This window comes from Cariama cristata, unplaced genomic scaffold (assembly GCF_000690535.1).
Source record: "Cariama cristata isolate BGI_N322 unplaced genomic scaffold, ASM69053v1 scaffold10011, whole genome shotgun sequence".
Taxonomy (NCBI): Eukaryota; Metazoa; Chordata; class Aves; order Cariamiformes; family Cariamidae; genus Cariama; species Cariama cristata.
In genome coordinates this window covers 307-14106 of record NW_009599803.1, presented here as the reverse complement: position 1 = coordinate 14106, position 13800 = coordinate 307, and the positions used below count along the sequence as shown (strand labels likewise).

Below are 13800 nucleotides of genomic sequence, written 5' to 3'. Positions count from 1 at the left end.
TGATGTTTGTAGAAGGAATGAAAACCCAAAAGGCATATTTGGGCCAGAGGAGGCCAAGCAGAAACGTCACTGCACTGCCGAAATAGAACATGCACACCACAACAGTCTAGATTTGGGAACAAAAATAGGTGTGTGCCCTGGGGAGCCAGAGGAAGTAACCTATACCGGAACAAAAACTGCCTTTCACGAAACAAAGCAGAATCTTGTTAAGGACCAGCTTCGGAAGCAGAACCGGCCCTTGCTAGTGCAAGGAGTTGTTACTGTCAACCAGCTGGTAAGATTAGTAAAGCTTACAAACAAAGGCAATTCAGGAAGATTGTTCAGCCTGAAAGCAGCAAACATTGCTTATTTCTATTCATTGAAGGGAGGCACAACAGACACACCTCTTCCACTTTCCATTTTGCAATAAATAATTTTGACCAGTCTTGCAGTTTGTTGTTGAAGAAATGCTTGATTTCCAAACTTACTCGTATTTGTAGCTCCTTTGCAATCTGTCGAAGCTGTTGCAAGTCAAAGAGATTGTTGTAAGTTCTCTCTGCAATACCGTTAAGGGCAGAAACAAATCTTTTCGCCTGTGACCGATTGCTCATCCCAGACCCATGCTGTGAACGTTCAAAGTCCAGTTTTCCAAATTCATCGGAGTAGGTTCCTAGCATGCTAAAAATATAAAAAAAAAAGATCAACAGGAGGGAGAAGCAAGGGTACGTGAATTTCCTTCTTGAAACATAACTGCTTGAGAAAGTTTTCAGAAGCCACAGAGGAAACCATCCCCTAGTAAGAAAGTCACTATCTGGGAAACTTAGACTAAGCACCTGTCCAAATCACTTTTAAACTTAAAATTGTTCAACTGCAACAACAGAGAGTAATCACATGAGAGAAAAAAACCTTTGGCAGCGCTTCATGTCTAAGTTACTGTGCACAGATATACATAACTGCTACGATGATACAACTCAAAGGCCTAAGCAATTGTATTCAACTGAGGGCTGCTGTCAGTTTTTAAAAGAGCTAACAAATCTGCATATCAGTATCACAGGCCTAAACTTGATAAAGTCATTTCTTCACTGCGTTTGTGTATCTGTATTTAAAAAAAAAAGCTTTGAACAAATAGCACTGTGATGCTTTATTTATTTGTAAAGCAGTGTGTATTACCTATATTTCATTATTTCTACTACATCCTCAGCATCTTCCTTGGTAGATTTCTCCCTTAATTCCAGCCTGGATCGTGCCTTAAAACAAAACAAAAAAAGCCCACAAAGGTATATTTAAGATATATTATAGCTGATGTGAAAAAAAAGGCTACAATTGCTCTACAAACACAAATTTTAGGAGCAGAGATGGAACCTGAGCCTGTAGGATTTAGAGGAAGATTCCTCTATTTTTTCAATAGCGTTTCAATGTCGTCTCCTGCATACTCACGTTATTAGGCTGTAGTTTGGAGTTTGCTTTTTAACAGTGTATATTCTTGGGAAGCAGCAAATGAAACAGTGTTAAGGCACAGTGTTAGGGAAAACAGCAGCAGTTTAAGTTCAAGATAGGCAGCAGCTTGTTCCTGCCTGCACCTACTTTTTCTCCTTTTGGGAGAATGTGATAGTTTCTCTTTCCACCCCCTCAAGGGTGTTTTACTTTATAAAAGGCTTTAAGCAACAGTAGCGCTTAAGCATTTGTAAGTCTCTTGCGTTCTCGCTTTTTTTAAGGACACAACAAAAAAGCATAGCAGTGAATAAGCTATCAAAAATTACAGGATCTCGGTAGTAGTTTAGGAATTACATCTTTGCTTTCAATCCCTTAGATATTATAGCTTGCATTTACCTCCGTAAGTCGAATCAGTGACTCTAGCTGCCTCATGGTGATTGGTGTACTGTCTACTCTTTGGTTCTGTTTCCGGAGCTCAAGGTAGAATTCCTGGAGGACCTCAGCAGCTTCTGGTGATAAATTTGGGTGAACGTACTGCCGAGCATATCCAACATACTTCCTCAGCAGCTGATGTGGAATGGCATCAAAGTTTTCTCCTGGTAAGATCTAACCCAATTACAAAGAGCTTAGATTTCTGACTGTCAGAACCCTATACGATACAAATTTTAAACATAAAATCTTCATCTTCTATGCTTTATCTAGTGAAATCTTCACTGTAAGGTCTTTGGTGCTTCATATATGAGCCGTGTACTTAAGAAGCCCATACACTGTGCTTAGACACACAATTAAACACACTTGGCAATTTCAGAAAAAGCAGCCAGAGCTTCTCATTTGCAGTGGTAAGTGCCAAATACAATTTAACTGTATCAAGAATTCTCTCTCAAAAAGAGAAAATCCAATTTCCTAATTGTTACAAGATACAGCTCCACAGAAGATTAAGCCAACACTGCTGATATCCCATTTCCAAAAGTACATGGGTTTAGCTCCAGCAGGGGATATTTCTACCAAAATCTGGCATTTGACAATATCAGCCCTCAAACTGATCACTTAAGTTTTATAATATGCTTCCTCTCCTATAATCCCCAAATCTGTCACAAGTTGCAGATGCCTAAGGATTTGTTTACACGCTGCTTTATTCGGATTCAGTATTTCACAGCACATCATGTTATACCAAATTATTATACCCAGTCTAGTTCTGTAGCTCTTTATTAAAATCTAACATAGCAAATTTGCTTTAGAGCATCTCATGCAAAGTGTCTTCTCAGTACTGCAACTGAAAAAAGACAAACAACAAACAACAGCTCAGCTAATAAATTCTCTTCTGTGTGGAGATAAAGATGGCTTGAGACGCATCCTTAGCATCTCCAGCAGGGTGGGTAATGTTTGCTACAACAGACAATTGGTAGAAACTGGTGGCTGGAGCCTTAAATGCTTCCTCTTTAATTCAGAGCCAATTATCATGAGCAGAATGGGAGTGGGAGACTGAGGATGTCCAGCAGGTCAGGGTTGCCAGGTCCCAATGCAAGGAACACCACAGGAAGGGGCACAGCAACTGTCACGGAACAAGTCCTACCTTTAGTCTTTCCAGCAGTGGTCGATCTGAAACAACTTCAAGAACAGAGCGATCCTCTGCATTGGTACGAGTCACAACAGCACTGCTGCATGCTGCCCGCTTTCCAGCTCGGATTGCCATCACGTGCTCAGACAGCAAGTGATCGTGATCTTCATTTGGGGTGTCCAGCAAAATGAAAACTAGATCAAATCTTGACAGTAAAGCACTCCCCATTCTAGAGTAAAGACAAGAAAACCACACGGTGCTCGTAAAGAAGTGGAAAAGTTACAGCAACTCTGCTCCACTTCAAAGACACTTAAAAAAATCCTGTCCCATTCATTCAGATTAAAGTAGAACAGAAATTTCTCTCTCAAAAGCCGTGAAAAATTATTACAGTAAGTTTGTGTTCAAGCTCCAGGAAACTAGAAAGCAATTATATACAAACTACTAGACTGCCAGAAGCATCTACTCCTGGATGTGAACTATAGAAGCAGCTCTTCAGAAAGTGCTCACTTTAAGTTCTCAGACACTGTTTTGGCTTTGTTGTAATGTCCTCCAACTGGGTTTGCCGCAGCAACAATAGACGTCCGAGCTGGCAAACTGCAAACAATGCCAGCCTTGGCAAGGCTGATGCTTTGCTGCTCCATTGCTTCCAACAAAGCCTGATGCTGGTTTCCCATCTTATCAAATTCATCTATTCCACAAATTCCTGGAAGCAATTAACACAGGACAGACTTATTAGAAGACACATTAACTGATGGGCAACTGTATGCTGCAATCCAGTGCTACATCAGAAGTCCAACCTAGCGTCCTAGGGACTGCAGGAGACATCAGACCAAGTCTCCATTTCAGCAAAGTTTGTTTCCATTTCACAGTGCCGCAGCTGAACCATTATGAAGTTGGCCTGGCTTGCAGAAGCAGTGTCTTGATTACACATTAGGAAGACAAAACAAGCTTTTTCAAAATAGGCAAAAAAAATCTCATAAGCCAGCTATTTTTCAAAAGCAGTAAGAGTCCAGCAGCTGCCATTAAGTCAGTGATCTCTCAAGAACTAGTTCTTTGACACAGTAGAATAAGGCTGGTATGCGAATTGCTGAACTCCAGTTTCATTCATATCTTGAGCCCTAGGAAAGCTGGAACCATCTCCAGAGAAGTCACTGGAGAAGCTCAGAACTTCAAGGTGTGGAAAGCCAACATCATACTTCAGATTTACGTTTTCAGTCCACAGCTATGCAAGCACTGTAGTTAATCTTACACTCAGCTGCACGCACACCCTGGCCCCCCATATATGGTCTTACAAAATCTGTAGCATTACATGTATTACCTTGATCTCCAAGCACTAAAGCACCAGCTTCCAAGGCAAAATCTCCAGAAGCACCATCTCTAGACAGTGTAACAGTCAGGCCAGAGCTGGTGGAAGTATTACCACAGACATAGACACCTCGAGGAGCAACGTTACACACTGCCTAGAAGAGAAATAAACACTTTTTCCCCTCCCCAAGGTGAAGAATTTCATAAGCCTTATTCTAGAGAAACAATTCAGAGTAAACTCAAATTTGTTTCTTTCTACTTAACGTGACCCAACAGCAAAGTTAAAACTCCTTGCAACGCCAAGACACATACTTCTGCAAAGTAGTAGGAATATGGTCACAATACTTGCAGCGCAGCTATGTCTACTGTGTTATCAAAACTACTAGGACCTTGGGGACAGCACTGAGATTTCAAAGTATGTTGAAATGCCTGGGACATTCTATCTGTCACAGAACTGCAGATATGTAGTTTCTGTATCTTCAGACCCCAAGGTCCATTTAGACTAATATCCTGTCCTAGTGCCCAACACCTGGTGCTTCAGAGGAAGCATCATAGTTCTCCCCACAACTAGGGGATAAAGGACAGTCCTAGTCGTCTTCTAGTATCCAGAGAGCAGCCTACAATTTGAAATACGAACTAGAAAAGCAAAGTATGGTGACCTTGTACACAGACATGTTGCAGTTAAATTTCCCTTGAATACAGTTATAACTGGATTTTCCCAGTAAATCTCTATAGTTACTGGTGCCTCTGTTTTATTTAAAAGGTAACACCCAAAGCATATTTGTTCAGTACCAGATATGTGACAGGCACTGAGTATTGAATTAAAAAACCCAACCAAACAGAAAAACCTGGCTCCTACAACTCCTCACCAGGGAAAAGGGTTGGTAAAAAAAACCCCCACCAAACCAAAAAACAAAGTCTGTAAGGGCAGAGGGCAGGACAGCGAGCCTATAATTGAAAGCCCACAGGCTTGACCAAGTACACCTGATTTGGTAAGTGTTTTAACTGGTCTGATCCAAAGGGCAGAGGGCAGGACAGCGAGCCTATACTTGAAAGCCCACAGGCTTGACCAAGTATACCTGCTTTGGTAAGTGTTTTAACTGGTCTGATCCGTTCTGCAAGGCTCCCTGGAAGGAGAGAACAGCATGGGTCCTCTATTTGAGGCATCCTACGTGAAAAGATAGCTCCAGCCAGGCTCAAGCAACCTGTTAGTCTTAGCATAGCTATCCTACCATGCTTGCAAGAAGGTAACAAGAAATTAGAGAAAGATATAATCACACAATAGAAATAAATCAACACGTACTTGCAACATTTGACTTTTTCCTAATCCTGGATCTCCAACAACCAGAACATGTGGATCTCCTCGCACCGGGATTCTGTTCTTGTCGTCTACAAACTTCTGACATCCTCCAAATAATGCCAGGGCCAAACCTGCCTTTACAATCTGTAGTGGTACATACCAGCACTAATAAGTATTTGATCACACGGACCGATACTGACCGCTCCCTAGAATTGACTGCGATAACCCTTTGTTTCTGGATTGCTGAACTCAAGGGTGTAAGGCTGTAACCTCCCTGTCACTGAAAGTGTATTTACAGTCACCGCCACTTCCCCCACCCCAGATAAGCTTTATAAATCCTTCAGGAGTTTACTGGGACATTTCAAAAAAGTTGCAAGCAGAGCTGTTAAATTACTTACCTCGTGGCCATAGATTGCAGGACAAAGAGAGCTGAAAAATAAAGAACACTGTAACATAAGGGAGATACAAATCTTGTATTACTATTAAATAATCGCTTGTTCTGCCTCTCTTGTCACAGAATACCTCTATAACCATAGAAAACTTTTGGTTAACTGTTGCCGAATTTCCAACAGAATCAGTTTAAATCAGCAGCATCAAATTTCTTGAAATTTTCAGATAACCAGGTATGCTTGAAATAAGAAAAGCCTTTCACCTCAGTTCACACACACACAGAGGGGAACCGGCTTCCCAGAGGCTTCTGCACACATTCTTATCTTAGTGAAGCAACTACCTGTAAGTCTGCTTTTAAAGGTGCTAGTTTTGTGTTCTTTGACTCCCCTGGAGGGCCTGAGGGGCACTCCAGCTAGAAGAGTTGTTCTTGGTCTGAACTGGGGGCCTTTCACACCCTTTGCTCAGTTCTTGCACCTCCCTCCTCTGCTGTAGAAAAGCAGAGCGGAGAACAAAACAGCACTCGTGAGCTGAATTTACTCAGTGAGGAGCAAAATTAATTAATTGCTTTTATTACCCATAGCTTTCTGTCCCAGGGTTGGACTAAAAGCCTCCTTACTTCCCTGTATCCTTAAAACCCTCCCAAAATCCTAAAATCTCCACTGCAATACTTTCACTTCCTCCCAAGACCCTTGTCCACTAAAGTTTGTTAAATCTCTGCGGTATCTATTGCACAAGCCTTAGACACTTCATAGTGTTAAGATTAGCTGTCACATTTGTCTGAAGGTGGTCATGCTGGTTCAGAAGTCTAATCCTAGACTTAGCCTAGGTCTGACAGAACTTACTTCACAATGAGCCTGAACAGATTTTCCTCAGCTTGAATTTCTTGAACAGCATAGAGGTCTTTAAGTGAAAACTCCATGAACGATCTTTGAAAAGTCTCATCATCAAAATTCTTTTGTTTTTGTCCTTTACTGTTGCTGACAGAATTTGCCTCAATGTACAACAAGAACATACACTTGTCATTCTTATTTTTAGAAGCTCCTGTTAGAACGATTAAGAAAAGGATAGAAAAATTATTCCTTTATCCTAAGTACTGATGTTATTTACAAATGGCATATGGTAATTCAGAAATATGAAGTACAGCCATGTGCAGAATGTTCATATTTAAGTAATTGAACATCTGCATTTTCAAAAATTGATGAAAAAGTTAGTTTCTGGCTATATTTGGTTTTTAAGTTCCCTCTATTTAGGTACACAATGAAGTATTTTGCTGGATTAGGAGGGTGTATGTGTATAGAGAGAATTTTCTCCCAGAATAAGTGACATTTTCCAGGAATTTTAAATTATTACATTATTCTAGTCAAATAAAAATTGAATATAAAAAACTGTTTCCACTCAATATTTAGAGAAAAAAATCCATAGTGTAGAAGAATTAAACATGTCGCTTAATTATTAATCATTCTCTATATCCCCCAATGATTACTGAGCAGAGAATGTGGTCTCACAGTAAATGAGTACTGCAGTTCTTTGCAATATATTCTATTACAGCTGTGCACAACGTATTTCTTCACTTCGGAAAAAAAAAAGTTGTAAAAATTTCTCCAGGGAGGACTAAACTAAGACAGACAATACTCCTTCACAACAGCGTGACAGTTTGTGTCGTTTGAAGGAGACATTAAAGGGAAAAGGTTAAGCAAATAACAAGTCTCAGCAAGACTTTGGGAAATACGGATGTCCCCCCTACATCAGTGGTCCAGAGAAGGCTTTGCTATCAGTTGACGTATTAAACCATCAAACGTCAGACTGGCACTTCAGATTCAGGACCACAGTTGGGTACAAACCAGCGGGTTGTGAAACCCCCTCTCTATCGGTGGGCATTAGAGACAGTGCTCCTCTTGGACAGCACTGCTTCTGGCTTTTTCAAAATAACTCCTCCTTATAAAACTTTGGGAACTTCTGAAGAAATATATACTTAATGTGTTTACAACTTTGAGAGCCCAAATTAAGGGGGATGGTTGTTGTTCTTCTTATGTAATCACTAGAATAATCCCCATCCTAGGAAAAAGGTGTTCTCAGATGATGAATTTTACCTTCCTCAGTGCTGGACACCTTTACTATCCCTGTAATTGTGACCATATCTCCTGGGACACAGCTGTCCACAAGATCTTGAACCAGTTCACATTCGATTGTGCGAGGGATTCGGCCTGCTTCTCGCTGATCATCTGACATGAGCTCCTGCACCCTGCAAAACACGAGGTGAGCATACCCTTCATGCATAACATTTCCAATTCAGTTACAGCACACAAGATCTGCACCTGTGTCCTTCCAGCCAATCCTTTCCAAATTGAAAAGGGAGACAGTAGAAATGCCCTGATAAACTCTAGAAACAGCAGTGCTGAATTTGGAGAAACAGACCTTTTCAGTTCAGACTTTAATAAATGGGTATACATCATGTATAAAACCCAGAAAGACAATAACTATGAACTCCAGAAGTAATAAAAGGTGAAATTCAGACTTTCTAGTACTGATGAGCATGTTCACATAGAAATAAGTACAGCATGTGAAATAAGATGGACCTCATACACAAAAATGAGGACATCAGACATTATAGCCCTGATGAATGCTTAATTGGCTTTTTAACCCTAGCAAAGCCCAAAAAATTCCTCAGACCATAACAAGAACAGTAGCTCACTCTTTGTATAGCTGTGAAAGGCTAGCAACTAATAAGTTCTTTAAGAGGTTCCAGTTTTGGCTCTGCACTCGAGAGCTCTGTTTTCCTTGAACCTTCCAGAAGCTGTGACAAACAGCACACTCTAGAGCTGCTGACAAGAACCTCAGCACTATTTCTTTAGTAAGTTTTTAAATTACTTTGTTACAGAACGTGAATCGAGAAAAACATATTTAGATGTCATTTGGCATAAGACGACTTTTGGTACAGAGCATGTGAACTTGCAGAATCTGAATGTAACAAGTGGGAAAAAGCAAGCAGAGTCCTGTTTTTCCCCAAGCTGACACCCTCGCTGCAGGAAGCTAACAGGATGGACAAGAAACAACACATCAGACTCTTCTGAACATATATTATGGGGCAATAGTAGGATGACCATAGCGTTAATAGCACATGGTAGGATGAAAGTGATGAAAACCAGATCCACCGGCCACCTTCCTACACTTTAGCATTGTCAAATTTCTGTAAAAACAGTGACTTATTCCACTACAGCAAAGGTCTCACAAATTTCAGGCGTACCTACTTTCTGATGAGACAGAGAAAGTAGATGAGTGGGCAGGTGCAGCACTATTCCCTTCTCCTGAGTGTACCTTAAGAGCTGGGGGACACAATATCACTTCAAACTCACATTTTTAACCCTCAAATTTACTTTCAGTTCATTCAAGTCAACCACCACAGCTGACCAATGTAATTTAATAGGGCTTTCCTAGGTGATGTACGGGTCATTAAAGGGCACCATTAAATAGTAAATGTAATTAGAAATGATCAAGAAAAGCTGCAAAGAGCACAAACCAAACATTTCTGAAAGAACTCAGTCACGGTAGGAGGATCTTCCAAGGAGCTATTATATTGGGTAGGCTTAATATACAAAGTATACTAGTGCTCGGATAAAACAACAGCTTTATAATACAAATTTTGACGAGTGCTTGCTGCAAAAGAATAAGATTAAAGTTACAGCATGGCTCATTCCATGTTACACTGTGTCACTTTTTGACCACCCTGTTGCATTACATTTTTGTGCAGAAGGGAAGACATGCTTACTTAACAGACTGCCAGTCCACTGTAGTAGTTAACGGAGAACTTCTGTCAGCTGTGAAGGATCGGCCACGGCACTCAGGAATAAGGCACTGTAACAATAGTAATTCCAATTCATTCTCAACCTTTTTAAAAATCGTAATTTGAAATTGCCTTATTTTGCTTTTTCTCTTTTTTTAAAAATCATGTGATTTATTAACACTATTTCAGGAAAAAAGCTAGTTAAATTAGGGCTGCAAATTAGTACATACATAATTAATGAAGAGCTAACAAGCACAGACACTTGAATCCTGACTCATACTTGTTAGAGCAACACAGCTGAATTGTATGATCCCCTTGGTGAACTGGTTTGAGGTTTTTTTGGGGGGCGTTTGTTTTTGTTTGGTGGGGTTTTTTTTTTGTTTGTGGGGTTTTCTTTGTTTTTTTATGGGGAAGGGGGGGTTGATTGTTTGTTTGTTGGGTTTTGTTGGTTAGTTTTTGGGTTTTGTTGGTTGGTTGGTTGTTTTTTATTTGGGTTTTTTTAATACTTGCAGATGTTCCAGAGGAGATAGTCTTTTCACTTGAACACATTAGGTAATGTAAAAATAAGTGGGCACCGTCCTATGTCTAATGATTAATCCAGACAAAAACCAGCAAAATTAAAATAGAAAGTTCTAAACAACACTCACAAAAACCCCCTGGTCTAAGCATAGAAAAAGACCACAGCAAGGTGGAGAAGGCTTTTTAAACATAACTGGTGAAATGGAAATGAAAAGAGATTTTTTTTTTCCTGGATTTGAGGGAGTTTCTACATACTGCTTTTGTTTCAGCACGATACAATTTTTTCAAATAACAACGGTATGCAGTAATACAAAGTTGCATGGTAATTTTGATTTTTTCTAATGTGTCAGTTGTTCAACATAGCTTGAAAGATTAGAATTTTTTTTTTTAAATACCAGTGGTGCTGCTTTTTGTCATATTACTACAGATAAGGGAAAAGTATGAAGTTAAATAGTTTTAACTTACCTTAGTTGGAAGAGTATACTTTCCATCAGGTAGAGGAACACTCTGAACATCTCCACATGTGCCACATACAAAAGCCAGCTTAGTGCACAGAGGCTTGATGTTACTGACACGCACAACAGTACCACGCAAGGCAATATATTTTCCATAGCAGTTGGCCCGAACGTTTTTCAGCTGAGTTAGTGGATCATAGTTGTACACCCTACACAGAAGTTAAGCATTAACATTTTGAAAGCTTACCATACTTAAATGAAGAACAAAAATGAGTTAAAAAAAAGTAATTTAAACTCAAATAGGGCTTATACTCCCCCTCAGACTCAAAGTCTGAGACACCATTATTTCTGATATAGAAAAAATTGTGCTAAGGACATGTTTCATTAAGAACTCAAAAGAAAATGTATTTTTGAAGTTATAACAGTAATTATGTTTCTTGTAAGTACATGCTTATTCAGAATGAGCGTAACCTCAGCTTCTGAATTTCAAATTAAAGTTTGATTAATTAGAATTAATATTCCTTGAGACTGCCAGTAATAATTTAATAGACTTAAGCTAATATGAAATAACACATCCTCATACACCACTGTCAAAACATCCGTACAAGGAATAATAAATATTGCCTGCTGTAGTTTATGCAAAGACGAGCCTTGTGCTAACAGAAAGCTAGATTACAATCACTTCCTAACTTCTCCAGTAAACAGCAGAAATCTAAATAGTTCTGGTTTTAATCAATACATGTTTCATAGAAGAGCTGTTCTACTTCTAAGTTACTTCTCTACTTACAAGCTTTTCTAGTTACAAGCTGCTTGTTCAGCTTATAAGCAGTTTCATTAAACTTTTTTCTTCACAAGAAGAGTTTAGCCTTTGTCATGGCGAAGAAAAAGCAAAGTGTAGACTGTTCTTCTGAAAACAGCTTCACAGAGTCGTTTCTCAGTAAAATAAATATGCAAGCCTCCAGCACCATGCATGGACACTGACAACCATTAGACAAGCAGCAAAGAGATCTTCCTGGTAAAAAACACCCAAATACTCAATGCCCATTACCTAGCATGGATGAGAGGCACGTTTATTATAGGTTCTCCATCAAGCGGTAATCCTTCCTGCACCTGCAGCTCTGCAGCATGCCTTTCAAGGTCCTTTGTTAGCACCTGGACAGAACAGAAAGGCAGACACAGATGCAGTGTGCCATGCAACATGGCTTCAATTTGCTACTAAGTTTGATTGGCAGCCCTTATGATCAGTTCCCCCTACTGGAGTCTAAAGAGCCCTCTGCTATCCGGTGACCCCTCACTAAACAACATTTTTCTACTTCTGAGCAGTTTTAAGCTTCATTTTAAATGCAATTTAAAAATCAACATATTTGTTGTGTTTGGTTTTTTAATTTAAAAAAAAAAAGCTTTAATGCTGTGCTCAACGCGTGGAGTTTTGTTTGATTGAAGCGCAAATATCTGAGAACTTGTCTGTCAACAAACAGTGAAATGCTACTTTAAGAGACATTGAACAGAGCCAGAAATTCTGGAATCTGCGCACTAGTCACCTGTCAGCCATGGTTCTGCTGTGTGAGGTGGGACACACAGCACATTAAAAAAAAAACAAACAGGAATTAAAACTCACAATAGGGAATAAGTGTTGGAACTACATTTGGTTTTAGTCAACTGCTTTGACAATGAATAAGCAAAATACATCAAGACCAAAGCATTTTTAAAATGTGATTTTGTGGGCCATACAGAAACAGTGGAGAGGTAAAAGAGTTTGAGTTTTAAATAAACAGTAATTTCTTGTAAGTCAGGAAAACATAGAGATTTGGGTTTTATAACAATTGCCTCTAAGTTCCACTGATTCTTTTTCGTTATGATAGTTATGCCTCTATATATTAGAACATCATATTTACCTGATGAATTGCCAGACCCATACAGTGCAGTATTTTCTGAGGCATATCCCTTAATTCAGTAGATATATTTGGTATTGATTTAGTCAATTCTCTGTCTTGTATTAGTTCCTTATAATCCACAAGGATACTTCCTTTTCTTTCTATTTCATCCTGTGAAACATTTTAAGTTATAAAATACACTTCAAATTATAAACACAACACATCCAAATCATGTCATAAACATTTCATATCTATGACGGAGATTATTTTTAATAAAGAAAATACACAAAATTTGTAATGTTATTGTAACGACGATAGGTTGTTGGGGTGGGATATGTTTTGTTTTTACCTTATCATAAAGCTCAATGCGTTGCATGAAAAACTTTTCAAAGGCTTGAGTCTTCTGGACAAAAGGAGACTTGTCAGCATAAGCTAATGAGAAACATGCAGTGTTAGTAACTCACATAAGTAGTTAATTCCGTTTCACAGAATACATAAACAGGAATTTTCTCTTCCACTATTTTTCTTCTGCGTTCCAAAACTGAGGAAGATGATAGATCTTTACAGTATCACAGTAATGTTCTATTATAAGACCTGTTACAGGACAGAACTCTGTCTAAGGTGACATAGGACAAGCGCAAAGGATCAAGAGAGGTACAGTAGAGGTATGTACATTCCAGTCTTTGATAGACTGCAGGTTTTATGTGGCTAGTTGAACAGATTTAAGAAAGATCATATTTTACACTATTCAAGATTCCTTTCCAAGGTTTGGAGCCCACAGATTACAGTATGCCACAAGACTGAAATCTGTATTGTATTCATGTTTTTATGTAACAAATAAGAATTTCAGCTGCTTTCTGTTGAACTTATCCTCCATACTTATAACCGTTTCTAGAAAAAAATGGAATAAAATACTTGCTATATATAATTTTGGTCAAAAATACCTTCAGAGAAATAAAGTTTCCAGCCCTTATAGGGAATAAACTGGTCCAACGTTGATTGAACTAGTCGAGACCTTACTGAAAAAAAAAATAAATGTTAAAGTGAGGATTAAAACAATGTGGATACTAAAACTTTGCAAGTTTTATTTCCAGTGATTCTTCTGACCACCGGGAGGCAAACAGCTGTAACTGACTAGTGCAGAAGTAGGCCAAAAGTAAAGCGTTATGGCTTCAGAAAACAGGTAGGAGCACAGGAGCTGGCTC

At 39.1% G+C, this 13800-nt stretch overlaps 1 protein-coding gene across 1 annotated transcript in view; it reads right to left on the bottom strand.

Moving 5' to 3' along the window:
* MCM8 (minichromosome maintenance complex component 8) overlaps positions 1-13800 on the bottom strand; it is a 14924-nt gene that overhangs the window by 971 nt on the left and 153 nt on the right. The window contains exons 2-17 of the mRNA XM_009709803.1: positions 13540-13614; positions 12945-13027; positions 12617-12766; positions 11770-11873; positions 10732-10930; positions 9733-9818; positions 8057-8208; positions 6809-7007; positions 5975-6005; positions 5580-5720; positions 4290-4431; positions 3479-3674; positions 2987-3200; positions 1810-2019; positions 1150-1226; positions 468-657 (exon numbers count right to left, since the gene is read on the bottom strand). Coding sequence (XP_009708105.1) covers positions 468-657; positions 1150-1226; positions 1810-2019; positions 2987-3200; positions 3479-3674; positions 4290-4431; positions 5580-5720; positions 5975-6005; positions 6809-7007; positions 8057-8208; positions 9733-9818; positions 10732-10930; positions 11770-11873; positions 12617-12766; positions 12945-13027; positions 13540-13614 — 2249 coding nt within the window. The remainder of the gene's footprint in view (positions 1-467; positions 658-1149; positions 1227-1809; positions 2020-2986; positions 3201-3478; positions 3675-4289; positions 4432-5579; positions 5721-5974; positions 6006-6808; positions 7008-8056; positions 8209-9732; positions 9819-10731; positions 10931-11769; positions 11874-12616; positions 12767-12944; positions 13028-13539; positions 13615-13800) is intronic.